The 18,239-nt window shown below is 54.2% G+C and overlaps 8 protein-coding genes across 8 annotated transcripts; 4 read left to right on the plus strand and 4 right to left on the minus strand.

Moving 5' to 3' along the window:
- Window positions 1-481: 481 nt before the first annotated feature.
- VTP21DRAFT_2478 (uncharacterized protein) lies at window positions 482-1,318 on the minus strand (the record flags this gene model as incomplete). The annotated part of the gene is made up of 4 exons (XM_069392675.1): window positions 482-735; window positions 797-955; window positions 1,027-1,157; window positions 1,230-1,318. 4 exons carry the CDS (start codon window positions 1,316-1,318, stop codon window positions 482-484), a joined length of 633 nt encoding a protein of 210 aa, XP_069250367.1.
- A 155-nt stretch (window positions 1,319-1,473) lies between these two features.
- Window positions 1,474-3,515, minus strand: VTP21DRAFT_2479 (uncharacterized protein; the record flags this gene model as incomplete). Its single annotated transcript, XM_069392676.1, has 5 exons — window positions 1,474-1,876; window positions 1,944-2,093; window positions 2,155-2,304; window positions 2,431-2,589; window positions 2,662-3,515. The coding sequence occupies 5 exons, from the start codon at window positions 3,513-3,515 to the stop codon at window positions 1,474-1,476; spliced, it is 1,716 nt and encodes a 571-aa protein (XP_069250368.1).
- A 224-nt stretch (window positions 3,516-3,739) lies between these two features.
- Window positions 3,740-7,488, plus strand: VTP21DRAFT_2480 (uncharacterized protein; the record flags this gene model as incomplete). The annotated part of the gene is made up of 6 exons (XM_069392678.1): window positions 3,740-3,908; window positions 3,989-4,101; window positions 4,172-4,234; window positions 4,342-6,913; window positions 7,003-7,354; window positions 7,419-7,488. The coding sequence occupies 6 exons, from the start codon at window positions 3,740-3,742 to the stop codon at window positions 7,486-7,488; spliced, it is 3,339 nt and encodes a 1,112-aa protein (XP_069250369.1).
- A 384-nt stretch (window positions 7,489-7,872) lies between these two features.
- Window positions 7,873-8,217, minus strand: VTP21DRAFT_2481 (uncharacterized protein; the record flags this gene model as incomplete). The annotated part of the gene is made up of 1 exon (XM_069392679.1): window positions 7,873-8,217. One exon carries the CDS (start codon window positions 8,215-8,217, stop codon window positions 7,873-7,875), a length of 345 nt encoding a protein of 114 aa, XP_069250370.1.
- Window positions 8,218-8,899: 682 nt separating this feature from the next.
- Window positions 8,900-10,960, plus strand: VTP21DRAFT_2482 (uncharacterized protein; the record flags this gene model as incomplete). Its single annotated transcript, XM_069392680.1, has 1 exon — window positions 8,900-10,960. One exon carries the CDS (start codon window positions 8,900-8,902, stop codon window positions 10,958-10,960), a length of 2,061 nt encoding a protein of 686 aa, XP_069250371.1.
- A 451-nt stretch (window positions 10,961-11,411) lies between these two features.
- Window positions 11,412-11,711, plus strand: VTP21DRAFT_2483 (uncharacterized protein; the record flags this gene model as incomplete). Its single annotated transcript, XM_069392681.1, has 1 exon — window positions 11,412-11,711. The coding sequence occupies one exon, from the start codon at window positions 11,412-11,414 to the stop codon at window positions 11,709-11,711; it is 300 nt and encodes a 99-aa protein (XP_069250372.1).
- Window positions 11,712-11,834: 123 nt separating this feature from the next.
- Window positions 11,835-15,664, plus strand: VTP21DRAFT_2484 (uncharacterized protein; the record flags this gene model as incomplete). Its single annotated transcript, XM_069392682.1, has 7 exons — window positions 11,835-12,240; window positions 12,356-12,537; window positions 12,608-12,676; window positions 12,745-13,015; window positions 13,095-13,350; window positions 13,411-13,828; window positions 13,907-15,664. The coding sequence occupies 7 exons, from the start codon at window positions 11,835-11,837 to the stop codon at window positions 15,662-15,664; spliced, it is 3,360 nt and encodes a 1,119-aa protein (XP_069250373.1).
- A 548-nt stretch (window positions 15,665-16,212) lies between these two features.
- Window positions 16,213-17,837, minus strand: VTP21DRAFT_2485 (uncharacterized protein; the record flags this gene model as incomplete). The annotated part of the gene is made up of 2 exons (XM_069392683.1): window positions 16,213-16,638; window positions 16,749-17,837. The coding sequence occupies 2 exons, from the start codon at window positions 17,835-17,837 to the stop codon at window positions 16,213-16,215; spliced, it is 1,515 nt and encodes a 504-aa protein (XP_069250374.1).
- Window positions 17,838-18,239: the final 402 nt, after the last annotated feature.

The following is an 18,239-nucleotide window of genomic DNA, read 5'->3' on the forward strand; positions in this document are numbered from 1 at the left end:
TCGGAAAAATGGGCCGATAGAGCTCGAATGACCATAGTATGTGGAAATCGTTCGTGGGATATACTCAACGTAGATGAGGAGAGAAGGCAAGCTGACTAACTAAAGGAGATAGACAGAGCAGAGGTGAGAAGAAAGATAGAGCCATTGCTTCTTGATATATGAGAATGAATAGATTCGTCCTGAAAGCCACATTTAAATCGAAAATACATGCCTTGCTTGCACCTAACTTTTCCCCAATACAGTTGCAAAAAGTCTAAATGGGACTTGATCATTTGAAGTTGGGCAGTATCTTATCAGAGTCCAAATAAGAGTAGCTTCGGTCGCATCCATCTTTGAAAAGGAATATATTATTGAAATTGCAAATAAACAGAAGAAGAAATAAAAAAAGAAGCATTAACAAAAAAAGGAGTAGATAAATATAAATGAACATAAAAGCAGCGTCCTAGCGGCTGGAATAAACATGAGGTTTTCAGTGGAGTGCTCACTCCCGCATACTATTTTCCTTCACTCCATTGATATCCTTTTCTCTTCGACTTTCTTCTTGGTTGCCGCCCCCTTCTTCGCCACTGTTGCCATTCTCCAGCTCATTTCCATTTCTCTCGACCTCATTCTCCATCGCCACATCTTTGTCCTCCTCATCCTCGTGTTCCAACATTTCGCGTGCTCTTCTCATTGCGTCGCGCATATTATAATGTTGACTGCGCATCTCCTTAAATTTTCGATGGCGTTCCTTGGCTTTAGAATTACTTACAATCATTATTTCAGCGTCCAAAAAAAAGAGAATAATGATACTTGCTTTCCTCATCTTCCTCATCGTTCTCATCCCATTCGTCATCAACCTGCAAATGGGGATGCTTGTCACGTGGGCTTGAAGCGAGAGAGGAACCGGGTGAGCTGGATCGTCGCTCAGGTGAAGCTCTATCTTCCCCCAGACTGAATGACGGAATATCTAAACCTGCAACGAAAAATGAAATACCCAGTGAGTGGAGGAGTCATGGACCAGTGGGAAGAGTGCGTAATAGTTACCGCTTAAATCAGTAATGACCTCGTCTGTTTCTGGGTTGTACCGAATATAAGGGGTCTTTGGTTCGTTTATTTTCATGGTGGACCCTCGCTGAGCTTCGGTTATCATGATGTTGTCTTCATCCCATTTTAATCTTGATGCAATGGATGCACGTCAAACAATGAGGCTTGTAAGGCGAGAGTTTTTGGAAATGCCCTTAGCTTACCTTTGTGATTTATCCTCATCGGTGCTCACCGAGGGCCTTTTTAATATTCCTTTGGGCTTATGATTTTCTGATCTCTTGCTGGGTGTCATGTTGAGAGGGTGTATAGGGATCAAACGGACCAAGCGGGAGGACTTTCAAAATAGACAGGTCGCCACAAAAGAGAGGTTGTGGGCGCAGCAAGACTATTAAATTTTATTTCAAGTCAAATGGAAAAAAAACAAGGTAACGCGTCATCATGCATATTCTATTCTACTTTGTCGGTTGGATCCTCTTCGTGCCGTGAGGATCGATAGTCATACCGATCTCGACATTGGAGATTAGTCCTGGTTCCCACCATCTGTGCGACAAGCTGCCACCGGCGACCAAACTTGTCGACGGCTTGATCCAAGAGCGCGTCTTCCTCCTCTGTCCAGTATCCGCTTCGCACTCCAAGCGTCTGCTTGCGGTTGTAGGTGCCATGCTCAAGGACTCCATTTTTCAAATCCCGTCTAAATCGTTGTTTGCACCGATGCGATGTCCGACCCTCCATTTGGTTGGAAATCTCTGCCCATCGCGGACCCAGCTTGCGATAGAGCTCCAGAAGTTTACGATCCTCTTCAGGCGTCCAAGGGCCAAGTTTAATGCCGGGTTTAGAGGTGGTGATCCAGCTGATTAGAAGAAATAGGCGTGGGTGAGTTATTTCAAGACCCGGCCCTTTAACAAAAGCTATCCTACCGATCACGGCACTGTTTCTCCCCGCGTCCAACATGCTTTGCTATCTTTTGCCAGCTTGAGCCATACCGCTCGTAGGCCCCATGCAGCTTCGCATCCTCCTCCGGTGTCCATTTTCCAATCTTCAAATCCACATCAAAATTATCCCTCCACCTAGTTTCGAATATTGGATGGTGATTTCGCTTCTCCGGGGAAATTCTATGACGTGTCTTACCTGTGTCTACACTGATTTGGGGACCGCCCGACCATATCGGCTATGGCCAGCCAGTCATCTTTGTGCTTTTCCACCGCTTCCTGAAGCTTTTCATCTTCCTCGGGCTCCCAGCGTCCCTTACGCACACTATCCGAGGTCAAGTAATTCCATCTTGTATTAGGGTAAAGAAAAAGGCAAAGTTGAGTCTGCTGTACAGTAAATGGGATGCGGGGAGAAGAGTGGAGAGGATTGGAGAAGTAGGGAAAAGGCGGGAGAAAACAAAGAGGGATGAAATACCTTGCTTTGCAGCTTGTCGATTTTCGATTGATTGCCGATGCCACCGCGTACCAGTCCACCTCACTATCCTCATATTCTCTTACCAGCGCCAGCAACCGAGTGTCATCTTCTAGTGCCCATGCCCCGCGAACAACCCCAGGCTTTAAATGGTCAAACCATCTGCATATATGTTTGTGTTTAGTACATCTATATCCTATAGATCCATCTGCCACCCCATGTCATGCATTATACCTCTGTTTACAATCGTCGGCCTTTGCCCCCACCTTTTCGCCCACCGCTTCCCAATCTCCTTCCCCAAGCAACTTGACGGCTTGCGTCAGATCCCGATCGAGGATGGCATTCCAAAAGCTTTTGGTTTCAAAATAGTACCGATACACCGCCTTCAGCTGAACCTCGGTTTTTCCGGGAAAAAAGTTAGATAGAAACTCAAAATCGCCCCCCCCGTGTTCCCGGACCAACTTGACGAACCGCCTTCGTTCCTCCATGTTCCAGCTCTCTAGTTCGAGGTGGATTCCCGTTCTAGTTGTGGCGCCTTTCTTCTTGAGATGCCGGTTTCGCAGCATGTAATATCGTTCACGCACATCCCACACGTGTCGGTTTGGCAAGCAAGAAGTAATGGCCGCCCAGCGTTCCGTGCCGAACTGCTTAACTGCTTGGAGAAGAAGCCAGTCGTCATGCATGGTCCATTCGGGGCGATTGAGCCGCTCCCATCGACGGCGACAAGCGGCAGGATTCCGATTTAAGAGCGCGGATGAGATCCGCGTCCAGTCTGGCCCATGCTGTGCGTATAGATCGAGCAGAAGCTTATCATCCTGGTTGGTCCAAAACCGAGAGGTGTGCCATTTGAGCAGGGTTTTGGCCGGTTTTGAGACATCCAAAGATTCAGAGGTTGTAGGAATCATCGAGGAAGCAGGGGAGGAGACTAGATTGGCATCGGTTTGGACGGGGCAGCTAGCTCGGAGCACTCCAAATTCGCGGCGAAGAGAAGGGGGAGCAAGACATGATCGCCCAAGTTTATCGCAAGCACGCCGGCGGCAAGTTACAAAATTGCTGAGCAATGATTCTAGTGTGAAGATACCACGCATTAACTCTGGTATAGAGACGGCCTACGCTCCAAGCACTTTATTAATGTCTCGATCATCGATGGGAGAGTGTACGCGGAAAGGAAATAGTGCTGTTTTCTCTACCCTCTGAGTGGCTTGTAACCGGCAGTCACACACCTCGATCTCGGGTTGATAACCTATTTCAGAAAATTATGATCCGGCGCGTCACCTCTTGACTCTTGACGCGTTCTGTTCGCCAACGTCTCATGCAGCAGCAACGTCGTCAAGTGGCATTCCTACACGTCCTTGACAAGGAGACTGGGGATCCAGTTTACCGTTTCACAATCTACGAAGGCACCACGCAGATTGGATTTCATCCTACCAGCGATGTGCCACTCCGATACGCGGGTGTGGCCGCCGAGCACGCAAAGATAGGTAGGGGATAGGATTCTTGAACTGGTGCTATTCAAGGTCAATCGTGGCGGAATACCCACTTGCATGACTCTTTTCTGTAGAGATCGAGGGTGGCCTTCATTTCCTCGAGAATTTGCGAGAGGAGAAAATAACCAAGATCGATGATTTCACACTGAAGAGAACAGGACATTCATACCAGATATCTAACAATCAGGTAATGAGCAAACTGCAATGGATTAGACTTGATTCAATTTTCATTATTAGGCCCCCTGAACATTAACTAGATATTGACCTTTGGCGAAGTGAGATGCTTATATGAAATAACCGATGGGTCAAATTCTACGCATGTAAGGATCCATTCTTCAATGTTTATTGGGTGAAGAGGGTTGATCCCACAAGTGGCGAGCTACCTTGTTAATCTCTTCGTATTCTGGATCTTTTTTATATTCTCCAGACCTCTCCTGAATTTCGCGATTTCAGCATGACCAAATTCATCAACCCTCTGTTGACCGAAATCACGCCACCCACTCAACTCATGCTTTCCCCAACACAGCCTATTTCACTTACAGCCCTTGCAGCTACCCAGGCTACGGCCTACAGCAATGTTGGCACACCCGGTCGCTCTTTGGTGGTTCGGGCGGAGACTCCCGGAGGTATTGGCATGGCAACCCCAGCAAGAGAAAGAGCAGAGGGGAGGCCACTCTCTCCATTGACCTCGACCACTTCACCGGTATTACCTCCGGAGCATAGCACGGTGCGTGACGATATACGAAGCTCCCCACCCAGACCGACGCAGATATACGCCAACTTGTTCAAGAGCTCATCGCCCAAGTCGTCTCCATCATCACCGCAGCCTGCAAGCCTTAGGACGGAACGAATCAAGTACTACGAAAGGATTCGTGGTGCAGGAATTGAAGAGGAGAGTGATGGAGAATTAATTCATGAGACACCAGAAGTATTAACGGCGCAAATGCATGCCACGCAACCTACACAACCCATGGTGGCTGCTAAGCATGAAAAGGGGGAGGGGAGGGAGGGAGAGGGAGAGCAAGAGGAAGAGGAAGACGGGCGAGAAAGGGAGATGGAGCGGATGTATCACTCTCCCGGTGGTCTCTCGGATATGGGGAGGGCCGAGGATCTTGACCGAAGACACGTGCTGGTTCCCGGGACCGAGAAAATACTGCGTCATGTCATGCGTTCTCCCCATGGAGCGCACGAGAGTAGATACCCGCAGAGTCCCTTAGGGGCGCTGAGAGCGGCGAAAGCATCCATGGTTTCTCTGGGCGGAGGCAAGGAAGACGAAGAGGAGGAGGGATTAAAGGACGAGCGTGACGTGATCCACTTGGCGCTAACGACCACGCATTCGGCGGAGAAGCACGAGGCAATGGAGGATTTCGAGGGAGTTCCCGCGTCACCCCTTCCGGAGGGCGACGAGGACACAAAGGAAGCGTTCAAGACGGGCGAGGGCGAGGAGGAGACCATCAAAGGTACTCAGGTCCCGCGCTCTTCGGTCGGTTCCTCCCCAGAGCCTGAGGCTCGAAGCAGCAGGATCGGAAGCGTGGCGGCCAGTGTGTCTGGCGAGGAGAATATTGCATCCTCACAGACGCAGCAAGATGTGTCCCAGGAGCCCATCCGCCCCACAAGATTCACTAGGAGGCGACAGATTATGGACGATGATGACGATGACCGCGGGAGCGTTGGAGGATCGTCGAGAAATAGTCAACAGGACCCAGCCGCGGTGAAGGGGAGTTCACCGAAGCAAAGCCAACCCGAGCATGCCGTGGTGGAGGCCACGCGGATCGAGGATATCTTTATGGCGAGAGCGGAGCAGAGTGAAGAGAGGGAGATCGAGAAGAGCTTGGAGAAGGATGAGGGAAACAACGGCGATGCTCAAGGACAACCCAAGGAGATCGAGGGGCGAGGATTCAGGAGCAAACGTGTCGCAGCCCTGTTCTCGGTGAAGAGAGCGGACAGCGAGAGGAAACGCACACAGACCATTCGGAAGCAGCCGTTACGGCGAAGCAAGAGTTTAGTGCCTACTGAGAAGCCGAATGCGTCGTCGGAGCCCTCTACCCCCTCGAGATCCTTGAGGAAACCACAGGGCGCGGGGGAAAAGAAGGGGGCCCATGCCCATCGCCCTCCCGCCCTCTCAACGGCCTACCCCTCCACACGGCGAAAAACGGTCGCCCAGGCCAAGGCGGCCGGCCCGGCCTCTCAGCCGAAGGCAGGTGCGATAAAGGGGAATGAGCGAAGTAGTAGAAGAGCAGGCCAGTATGAGTATGTCGAAATAGTAAACGAGCCCACAACGCCCACCCGAAAATCGGCACGCACCCTCCGTTCCACCAGGGTGTCCTCCTTCCTCTCTGCTGCTAGCGACACGGCAGTTGCCCGATCCTCCGCCACTACGAGCAAGCAAGTGAGCTTTAGCTGCGATCTGGAGGAGGAGCTCTTCGGCGACAATAGCGATGACCTGCAAGATGTGGGGTCGCCTAGCCAGCGCTCCCAGGTATCTCAGTCGACCCTCGAGAGCTCTAGCCCGCCGCAGCCTGGCGACAGGCATGGGCTGACGGAAAGCCAGGCGAGCGAGCTGCAGGAGGGCGAAGTGTCGCAGACGTTAAGTGGGCGAAGCAGTGGTAAGCGCAAGCGGGAAAGAGCCTCCTCGCGGGCAGCAACAAGCTCGCTCCCGGGGACTCCTCGGATTAAACGGAGTGCGCGGCTGATCCGCGCCAAGGAGTCGCTCACCTCCCCACGCAGAACTCGTGCTCGTTCCACCACGCCTGCCCCTGCGCTCGAGGGGGATGCGCCGGTGGTGCTGTTTACTGGCATTGACGAGGGCGATATCCAGAAGCGACGACGCACGGTAGAGGATCTTGGTGGCTCGGTAACCCACCACTGGCAGGACTGCACCCACGTGGTCACCGACAAGGTTCGGAGAACGCTCAAATTTATTTGCGCGCTGGCGAACGGGAAGAAGTTTGTGTCGACGTCGTGGATTGATGCCTCACGGCGGCAGCGGCGGTTTGTGAGTGAGTATTTGCTGCCTGCTTGGGCCTTTGACGATGGAGAGGGGGAGTCATTTTCAGTTTAGCCTCATGTATTGGGCTGTACCTTGTAGGCGAGGAGGGCTACTTAATACGAGACACCGTGGCCGAGCGGAGATACGACTTCTCGTTGCGGGAATCGCTTGCCGTCACCTCGGACCCCACCAAACCGAAGCTCATGGCGGGGCTGCGCGCCTACCCGACGGCCAACATCGAGCCGTCGCAGGCCGAGATGCGCGAGATACTTAGTGCCGCGGGGGCCGAAGCGTTAGAGTTCTTGCCGTCGCAGCCCGCTCCCGAGTTGCTTATAGTAGGGGGAGAGCGGGATGCTGACCTCTGTAGGCGGCTCCAGGAGGAGGGCTACGAAGTGGTGGACAAGGAGTTTGTGTTGTCCGGAGTGCTGCGGCAGGAGCTGGATAGAGTCAAGTAAGTGGGTTTTTAAAGGGGGAGGGGGGGGGGGTGGCGATGTATTGACGTGTTTGCTTTACAGATACCGATATGGAGTTGTGACGAGCCCTCCCACCCAGCCCAGGTCGCCCTCGAAAAAGCGCCGGAGATGACCCGGTGTGACCCTCGGCTTTGGCAGCTTTTCGCGAGCAAGTCGCGCCAACCCCCTCATACCCCGGTTTGTTGTCTAGTGTTCGATTGTAAGCTAAAAATTGTAAATCATATACTACTCTGCTTTTTATTGCTTTTCTTTCTTTCCAATAAACGCCGCTTTCCTCTTTCCCCCTGTAAATACATAGATATAAAACAGACTGACTTTGTTTATGTGCAGCTATCCAAAAATAAATACAAACACATGGCAAACTACATACAGCTTTGAATGTTCAATTGGCAAGCATATTATTTCTCGTGTGCTATGTTCATTTACACTAAATATACAAGATGGAGTAGAAGGTGGGGGGACACCCGCAAAGGCTGGAGCGAAGGATGCCAGCCCATCACGAGCGGCGCGCCCGAGCAGCCGGTTTCGCGACGTGGAGATCCTTCAGCCGGCCCTCTGTCCGCTCCAGCTGCAGTCGCTCCACCATGGCCAGATGGGCCAAATCGCCATCGGTAAAGTCCGATTCGACATCGACAAACTCATCCATCGCCGCCTCCTTCTGCTGCTGCGTTTTGGGGGGTATTCGCTTAGGCTTTTTCTTCTTGACGGAGTCGCGCTGGATCTCGTAGGGCACGGTGAGGATGTCGAATGCGGCGGAGGTGGTAGCGTGGAGGTTGCGGGCCGCGATCAGGGGGCGAAGGGCGATGGGGCGAATGGATTTCGCAATGGCCAACGAGTTCATGGTTGCAGTTGGAAGGGTGAGTTTTCAGAAAGAACAAGGATAAGCCAAATCCAACAGTGGTGTGTGGACACTGGGCGTGTGGGAAAATAGAAGGTGGGGGGAGAAAATGAGTCTCACAACACGTCGATCGGATTTGTTAGGGCTCAAGGCTTTGTTCGGTGGCGCAGCAGGCCGCAAGGCCTTTGCCGGGACGGAATGCCACCCGATCGCGGCGGCTTATCCAAATTCTGCGCCAGGAATGTGATTCGCTTAGCGGGGAGCAGGCGAGGAAGGCCGAGGGCGGGGGGGGCGTTGGCGGGGGGAGGGGGGGGCGTGTGGGGGAAGCGAGCTGAAAAACGGATCTTCCTTTTTTTCATTCTGCAGCCCATGGAATAACTAAACTCGTCCTTTCCTGTACCCACATTCTATTTCGAATCGCTGAAGAGGAAAAATCGAAAATCTCTAGAGAAAGCCAAGAGGTGCTGCCAAGAAGTTTTGTGTTTCGATAGGGCAGAACTTTATTCCTTCAAGCGTAGATCGTTCCAGCAGAAGTGTTTCACCTAGCTTTCTTTTTTGCATTTTCCATTTTATCACTCTTTCTTCGCTTAGATTAGGCCTATCTGTTTTGCGGGCTCCCCCTTCTCTCTATCCCTTTTCCCAGCCCCCTCTCCCCCCTCTCTCATACTCTTTCTCACATCCAATCATGACATTATCCACACAGCATCTATCATCGTTTCAAGCCAACTTTCTCTCTCTTCCCCCCTGCGTCCTTGAGCTAGTTCTCCAGCATCCAACCCTCTCTCCTGCAGATCGTTGCGAGCTCGCCCGCACATGTCGTCTCCTCAACAACCTTACCAAACGTCTGCACTGCATTTTCCCCTTCTCACTGCCCCCTTCCTACGTCCAATCCCTCGCCGTACCCCCCCAAGATTCCCTTGCGCCCCTACCATTAATACAGCTCCGCGGTGATGTCAATGTCGCCATTGGATGGGAAGGACTAGAGTACACTGTAGTATTTTTCAATGAAAAGTGCATCACAAGGGTTGGACGGGTGACGGCGGAGGAGGGGCTGATGATCGAGACAGTCTTCACCCCGCTGACCGCCAGGGTCTTGATGTCTTGCTCTCGTTTCAAGGAGGTGGCGGCCACCGTGCAGGCTCCCCTCCCCAGCCTGGCCGATTTCTTCTCGGATTCGGCGGGGCTGAGCGCCCTGTTAGAGAAATTGGGGCCCATGGCTCTCGAGCGCTGGTCCGAGTTTATCACACAAGCACGCCTACCCGAAGGCTGTATGCGCCTTGCCCGCGCAAAGCAGGATTGGATGGCTGGCAAGGAGGCGCGGGTAATGGTGGCAAGGGGCATCTGCGACACGGTCCAGCGGCTCCGTCAGCGAGAAGTCTACTACGCCTCCGCTGGCTCTGCGGCGGTCCGGTGGTACGTGCAGCATTTAACCGTGTTTGACGAGTGGGATCTGCGGGTGCGGGCCAAACTGGCCGAGGAGGAACACGCCCTCCAGAAGCAGCATGCGCAGATCATGGAGTACGTGAACGGCGTTTTCAGCGAACAGTGGAGTGCGAGGTCGCCCGATTTTGGCGCCCTCCGCCAGATCATCCTCGACGGGCAGAGCCTGAATACCGGGGAGGTCGAGTTTGCAAGCTATGAGGTGCAGCTGATTCTCGAGCGCCTGATGATGGAGAGCATGCAAGGCACGAGTGCCAACGCCCTCCAAGCCGCTGCGAAGCAGCTCCACGGAGCGCTGGAAAGCCTGCGGGCCGAGCATGGGCGGTGCACTTACATGCGAGCCATGCGTCTCCCCCCCCAGCAGGTCGACGGCATTGGGAGGGCGCCCTGGACCACCCAGTGGAGCGAGCCGATTCAGGAGCGTATGCTCGACGCGGTGCCGCACAAACACGCCTTCACTCGAAGGATGTTTGGGTGGCTGCTGGGTGAGCGCCTGTTCATGGAGTTTTGCGGAAAATATGCGGAGCGCTCGTGGCGTGCGGCCACACAACACATCCTCACCGAGGAGGAGGGCGATGAGCTTCTGGAGATGGAGAGCGAGCTGGGCGATCCGGAGGGAATCCTCCTGGAGGAAGACGACGTCAAGATGGAGTGGGCCAAGGAGGATGACGACGTCGACTTTTCCGCAGAAGAGTCGGGTCTGGATGGCTTTCTCCCGTTTTCAACCTCCCCGTCCTACCCCACCTCGCCAGCCTATTTTGCCCCCCCGGCCTCCCCCGACGACGCGGCTGCTGGCCCCGATACCCTGAGGGAGGAGCTGGCCCCCAAGGACGAGATACCCGCCAACTTCGCGGAGCTTATGTTCTCGGAGTGGTTCTCGCTGCAGCTTCAGCGCGCCGAGTCATCGGCCTTCTTCGACTGGGTGGCCTCGCTCTCCACCTTCTTGGGGATGGCGCGATGCCTGCTTGTCAACGAGTGCGCGTGGGTGGAGCATTTCGGGGCGGACACCGGAGAGGGCTGCTCGCCGTTGTGCTTCTTTTGCCGCAATGCTTGCGGGGAGGCAGCCAATCGACCGCAGCCTGAAGAGGCCCCCCAGACCGAGCGAATGCAGTCTGCGCTGGCGTTGGAGGTGGTGCAGCGGGTGGAGCAGGGCATGGTCCAGCTCACACGAGTGGCCAGGAAGGGGCTTGTGGGTGAATGGCGAGTGTGGTGGAAATTTGCTTGCGTCGAGGTGTTGGGGATGGCCGAGAGCATGGCTGACGCTAAGACGGTCGTTGAAAGGATGGAGGCCATTCTTGCGAATTAAATTCATTGTTTTTGCCTGTTCTTTTGTATATTGCATGTGTTTTTCTTCATTGCTTGTTATTTTACCGTTTTAATAATACCACTTTAATCTTTCTCTTCTCTTCGAACTCGCTGGGACTGGAACTGGGATGAGGGATCGTACTGCTCACAAGCTATAATCCGGGAATGGAATCTACCGTTCAACCGGGGAAACTCAATGTCACGAGTACAAAAAGCTTGCCAGGCACGTTGCTACGAGGTTGTTTGTTTCTAACGGCGGAGCTCTCGCCGACTAGTGCACAGCCGAGTCAATTCGCTGAGTAGGTTATCTCGTCAATATGACCCAGAATAAGGTTCCCCGATCTATCTTGTGTAATCCTAGATGGAAAGGGATCAAGGAAGGAGGAAAGCACAACATAATGAAGAAAGAATAGGCAAAACAGAACATTCCTACGAGTGTATTTCAGATCAGCATGCGGATGTGGAGAACAACGGGTTCGTCAGCGCCATACATGCTTGGCCTCCAGAGGGACGATAAGCTGATAAGCCATCAGGGCAGAGAGGTGCTCACATGGGCACACGGCGCCGCCCTACGTAACGCTTTCGCTCCCGGCCAGTATGGTAGGTTGACTCTTGTCGTGGAGGCCGTGTATGATAGGGCAGAAACCTTATTATCGATGGGAGGATTATGGTGTGTTCCTGATTGGGCTAGTATGGCCGAGTTTAAGATGGTCAAAAACATGACTGCTGAGCACCAACCCACTCCTCCTTGAACAGTCCACTAACTAGCAAATGAGGTGTGTGCTATTTTCGCCCTTGTCGCATTCTCTCTGACCATACCGTTTCATCGTTTAATATACCCCCTTTATCAACATTGTTCCAACTGCGTAAGAAGAATGGCGGGCCGTTTCCAGAGTCGCCTCGGCTCCTCCGCAGACGTCCTCCAACAACACATCAGTCACGAACCCTCCGCTCCGAATGACTACGGCTCCATCCCTCGCGTGCCGCGTTCCTCCCACTTTGAGCAAGCGGCTTCCCTAACTAGTCCCACGAACTTTTTTTCGCCCCAGCTACCCATCAAGGCGGCTTCCTCGAACGGCGGCGGTAAGCTCAGCACCTTTGAGGGGGTGTTTGTCCCGACTGTCCTTTCCATCTGGGGGATCCTTGTGTTTATCCGGTTTGGGTTCATCATCGCACAGGCCGGCGTGGTGGGCGCTGTCGTTATGTTGGGGATAGGGTACCTGATGATAACGCTAACGTCCTTGAGCATTTCGGCCATCAGCACTAATGGAACAGTAAGAGGTAAGGACATTCATCTTGACTTTGCATTCCGATGACCTCGTGGCCCCATGGCGGAATGAATTGGAAATAATGCATACCCATTCACTTTACTCTGCCTACGAACTTACGCAAATAGGCGGAGGCGTCTACTACATGATATCGCGGAGCCTGGGCCCAGAATTCGGCGGCGCCATTGGACTTGTATTCTACCTGGGCCAGGTGATGGGCACCACGCTCAATGTGCTGGGCTTTGTAGAGAGTCTACAGGCCAATTTTGGAGAAAATGGAAGTGTTTATCCGATATTTCCGTCTGGGCAGGTAAAGTTTCTGATACGCTCCAATGGTGCTTAGATTGATATTGACGTTGATGATGATGTGGTTCAACCAGGCGTGGGACTTCTTCTACAAGGTCATCCTCCTCCTCATCTCTGCCTTGATATGCATTTGTGGGTCCAAAGTAAGTCGCTCCCTCCCACCCTCCAATTCCCCTTCATTGATGCTAGCTTTGCTGACCCCTTCTCCTAGACCTTTGCTCGCGCATCGGTCCTACTTGCCACCCTCCTCCTCATCTCCACGGTCTCCGTCTATCTCTCGCTCCTCTTCCAGACCCCCTTCAACGATACCCAACGGGACATCGACTACACTGGTATGCGCTGGTCCACGCTGGCGGGGAACTTGTGGCCAAAGTTCACTGTATCTGCCGATGGGAAACACGGCGAGCCCGAAAATTTCCAAAGCGTTTTCGGGGTGCTCTTCCCCGCCTGCGTAGGAATCATGGCCGGTGCATCTATGTCTGGTAGGCGCAATCGCGTGCAGCCCATTTACAAGCCTTTCTCGAAAGTGGGGCATTGACCATCCCTCTCTTCCTTCGCTAGGTGATCTCGCCAACCCTAGCAAGTCCATCCCCTCTGGAACGCTGTGGGCCGTGGCCACCACATACCTTGGCTACAATGTCATCATTGTTCTGATGGGCGCAACCATTGCGCGCACCACTCTCTACACCGACTTCCTGGTGCTGCAAGACATTGCCTTGTCGCCACCGATAATCATTATTGGCATCTTTTCTTCAGCGCTGTTTTCAGTGCTGGGGTCTCTAATAGGCGCCGCCAAGATTTTGCAGGCCATCGCCAAGTAAGCTCGGCCTTTTCCCTCTCGGCCTCCTTTAAGTTCTAACGCCACCGCTGTATCCAGGGACAATTTGCTCTTCTTTCTCGAGCCGTTCTCCCACGGCGGTTTCAAAACAAGCGACGAGCCCACCATGGCTCTGATTGCATCGGCTCTGCTTGCGCTCCTCTTGCTTTTCAATGGCAACATCAATGCCATTGCCTCGTTCATCACCATGTTTTCTCTGCTTACCTTTGGCGTGACCAACCTCGCCTGCTTCCTGCTCAAGGCGGCGTCGGCGCCCAATTTTCGCCCGCGTTTCCGCTTTTTCAAGCTCTGGACGGCGTTCCTGGGCATGCTGCTCTGCATCGGAGCGATGTTCTTTGTCGATCCCGTCGTCGCGCTCTTGAGCATTTTGTTCATGGGGGTGCTCTTCGGCTGGATCCACTATTCAAGCGGGCCGAAGAGCTGGGGAGATGTGACGCAGAGCCTCATCTACCATCAAGTAAGGTGGAACCGAAGCCTGATTTCCTGGCGTGCCCCACTCACTCGGGTGTCCCCTTCGGCTTTCTTTTTTTGCTAGGTCCGCAAATACCTGCTCCGCCTGGATTCGCGCAAGGAGCATGTCAAATTCTGGCGCCCTCAGATTCTGCTCCTCAACTTTGATCCCGAGCCACGCAACGGCTCTTTGATCCACTTCCTCAACGCGTTAAAGAAAGGGTCCCTCTATATCCTCGGGCATGTGATCCGGGGAGAGTTTCACGAGCAGCTGCCCGAGCTGAGGCGGCTCAACCAATTTTGGCTGAAGTTTGTGGACACATCGCGCGTCAAGGCGTTTGTGCAAATCAACATTGCGAAGGACGAGCGCGCTGGGGCCAGGAATTTGGTAATGGACTCGGGGCTTGGGGGCATGAAGCCCAACATTGTGGCCCTGGAGCTGTACGATCTCGAGGGCTATCGACGCTCGAAACGGTGGCGCGGGGACAGCAATTTGATCGCGCTCGAGCACGAGGGACCCGAGGCCGGAAAGGAGAGAGGGGCTCGCGCCGATGTCTCCATTACCGATTGGTGCGGTATCATCGAGGATGTGCTGCTCCTCAACAAGGCCGTTGCAATTGCCCATGGCTTCGAGAGGCTCGAGCATCCCCCCGAGAAAGCCCCCCTCTGGGCCCTGCACGACCTCCTTCGCCCCACCCCGGTCCCCGGCCACAAGCGTTCGATCGACCTGTGGCCCATCCAGATGACCTCCAGCTCGGCCTCCGCGGTCGTCACGACGAATTTTTTCTCGTACACGTTTGTTCTTCAGCTCGGAACGATCCTCCACATGGTTCCGAAATGGGGGGCCAACTACGAGCTGCGGGTGATTTGCTTTGTGGAGAGGGAGGTGGACGTGGCGGACGAGCGGGCCCGCGTCCAGAGCCTACTGGACAATCTCAGGGTGCCCGCGAGGCTGCTCGTGTTCAGCCTCGAGACCGTCCGAGTCCCGGCCTACGAGGCAATATGTCTAGGCCGAGGGGAGTCGCAGCGGGTAGAAACAGAGCTTGGCTCGGAGCAATGGTGGCTTGAGCTGAAATCGAAGCGAGAAGCCGCGGCCAAGAAGAGGCCGCCTCTGAAGTCGAGCACGAGCAGCCAGCGCATCGCGCGGGTGCGCTCGCGACCCACCTCCCCCTCCTCATCCCCCAAGTTGAGTGCGATTGGGGCTGGACTGGTTGCGCCTCTCCCGGGGCTTTTGACGCCCGCCATTCCCCACAGCATGGGCATGCGCATCAGCATGTCGATTTTCCATCCCGCCAACGTGATTTCGGAGGTGTCGGATGAGAGCGACACCGAGGAGGAGGCGGAGGAGGGCGAGGAGGGAGAGGAGGAGGAGGAGGAGGAGTGGGGGAGGAGCCCGGGGGACCGTTGGGAGGGGGGCGTCGAGATGAGCACGGAGAGAGAAGAGAACGGAGAGAGCAGCCACTTGGTGGGTCTGCCGCTGCATATGCCCACGCCCCACCTCCGACGCGTCCACCCCAACCAGGAGCTGGTGCCTACCCTTCATGCGCCTCCCCTGCCTCCCGGGCCGCTGTCCGAGTCTGGGCCTGCTCCCAAGAAGGACTTGACCGTGGAGTTTAACGATTTGCCCGCGGTGGCCCAGAACCTCATCCTCAACGAGGTCATGCGCAAGTATTCCCGGGAAACCAACGTGCTGATCACGACCCTCCCGGCCCCAGAGCCGGGGACCTCCGACGACGAGGAGCAGTCGAAAAAATATGTTGAAAATCTAGAGATGCTGGTGGGAGACCTCCCTCCCGTGCTCTTGATCCATGCTAAGACCCTCACCGTCACCATGGCCCTATAAATCCCCCATATAGATTTACATTGTTTTGTTCTTTTTTTTTTCTTCCCTCGTATATATTCCACGATATCTTTTCGGCTCATATACAATTTTGAGTTACGCTTGACACATTACCTTTTTACGTTCCGATGGAAACCTAAATGGTCCGCCTGTTTTTATTTGATGTCGTTCTGTGTATAGTATTTCCCTCCCGACCCTCATCTCATTTACTGTTTTTCGATATCACTATGGTGTATACGCATTTTTTTTAAGGAAAAAATATACAACCGAGATTCAGTACTCGTCCAAGGGTGGCCATCGACGTGGCCATGATCATTAGGGTGGAATAAAGAAAGTAAGGCAAGAGCACGTGCCCTTCGGCAGGCAAACCTCTTGTCGGAAAGCAAACAGGCAAATGAAAGAACAAACATCATTAAGGGGCATGAAATGATAATCACAACAGGCTGAGCATGATAATAAAAAAAGAATCATATCTACACGTCTAGAAGAGACAAATAATAATTAATATGCAAGTGAGCACGGGGAGGAGAGGGGAGAGGGGACGAGAGCCGTTACTTCAGCAGCGCGATGCTACTCATCGCTTTCAGAGCTTGCTCCAGCCCCTTGTCGTCGGGATGGTCGGGCGGCGTCCACCGGCGCAGATTTTTCACGAACAGGCAGTACCGTGCAATGCGCTGCACCGGCTCGATCATGTAGTCGCCAAGCTTCATTTTCGAGTCCCGGTGCCGCCTTTGGTGCAGGTGAAGACGGAGGGCATCCCGCGCGAGGGGATAGTGTGCTGCGTAGTGGGCGAAGATGGTGAGGGAGAGCCGATGGCGCAGAAAGATGTCGCTCACTCGGGCGCCGGCGTGCCAGGTGGCAATGAGCTGCCTGAAATCGCCCAGAATGTCCGTAGAGAGGGCAATGAGGGGGTCGAGAAGGATATAGAGCCGAGCAATGTGGTCCTCCTTGGATCGGTCATGAAAAGGCTCCAAGAGCTATGCAAAGGAAAGTACGCACCGTGGTCAGTATCAAGGGGCGCATCTTAAACCCAGGGCCGAACCAGTCCATAGCTGGCCGTGAGCGGCTCAATGGCCCGAAAACCTACCTTCTTCAACGCCCGTAGATTGCGTAGATAATTCTCCTCGGTCGCGAGGAGCTCCATCATGGTGCACTTCCTTAGGAAGTGCGGGTCGTCTTCCACCCGGCGGCCCTCCTCCACTTGGCTCGGGGATTCCTCTCGCTCGTAAGTCGGTGTGGCGGCTAACGCGTCCGAGAGCCGGCGGGTATTTGATTTTTTGAAGAGGGTGCGGAGATCCACCTGCGACCAAACCGTCCGCACTCCCTGGTCCGCCTGCGCCTCGGACACGTCCTCTCTTATGTCCGAATAGGCTGTGTCTTGCGAGAGCTGCGAGTAGATCGAGGTGGTGGTGGTGCTTGGGGTTAGGAGAGAAAACGAGCGGCCGCGGGGGAGGGCCTTTGCATTTGGTAAGGTCTTGGCCTGGACGGGGCCGGGCACGGTGCTCTCGTAGGGCACCGATGACAGCTCCGATCCCTGTGCATCGGCAGAATTCATCACGCGTTCTTGTGAGCGGGAGCTGGAGATGCGAGTGCTGAGAAGAGAGAACGACCGACCGCGCGCGATCTTCCTGGGGTTCTGCGGCGCTACAGCGGGTGTACTCCCAGGAGCGGCGGGGGGGATATCATCACTGGACGAGGAATCAGAGGATTCCTGGCGGGAATGGACCCTGCTTCTTGCCGTGAGCAAAGAGAATGAGCGGCCTCGCAGGATTTTTCTCGACTCCTTAGTGTCCCTGCCCTCTTGCTTCACCTCGGGCGTGATGGATGTGGGAGTATTTGGGGAGGGCGTAGCTTCGACGGATGCGGTCATGGTGATCTCGGTGTCACCAGAGCTTGAGGTGGAAGAGGCAGGGGATGCGGCTCTTGGCGATTGGTATGGGGGGCTAAGCGAGATGGAGCCCACGCCAAACACAAAGCTCGGGATGGAGATGGAGAGCTTTGGGGGGCCGCCACTCTCCTGCTGTTTGGGCGGGGGAGGAGGGGGAGGAGGAGGAGGGAGAGGGGGGAGGGAATTCGGATTGGATGGGGAATGGAAGATGCGCGAGAATGACAGCGATTTCTTCTTTCTAATTCTCTGTTCTAGGAGGGGAGGATCATTAGGGGCGTCGATCAGCATGATGGCGAAGGGTTCGAGCTAAAGTGGGGAAGGGGCTCGCTACAACAACGGGACACGAGGGAAAACACGAGTGTGATAAATGCCTGACTTCCTGCAGTGGGCACCAGAGCGTCGGGCTTTAATTTTCGTTCTCGGAACAAATTCACCTTCTGCCTCATGGCAAATCAAAGCGGACCCTGCCAATTTTTGCAGCGTGCATCAGCCATAATTGAAATCTTATTGTGGGACAGGTTTTGGAGGGGAAAAGAGGGCCATAATGCTTGAGGGCCGGCAGGGGAGGCGCGGCCCCATCGCTCTCAAGGCCGCTCATCTTCGTTCGAGCATCAACAGGAGAGAGTGTCAATTAGGATAAGGGTTCTTTGGAGAGAGAGAGAGAGAGAGAGAGAAGAGAGAGGAGAGGAG

Source organism: Calcarisporiella thermophila (genome assembly GCF_041956535.1).
Source record: "Calcarisporiella thermophila strain CBS 279.70 unplaced genomic scaffold VTP21scaffold_14, whole genome shotgun sequence".
Taxonomy (NCBI): Eukaryota; Fungi; Calcarisporiellomycota; class Calcarisporiellomycetes; order Calcarisporiellales; family Calcarisporiellaceae; genus Calcarisporiella; species Calcarisporiella thermophila.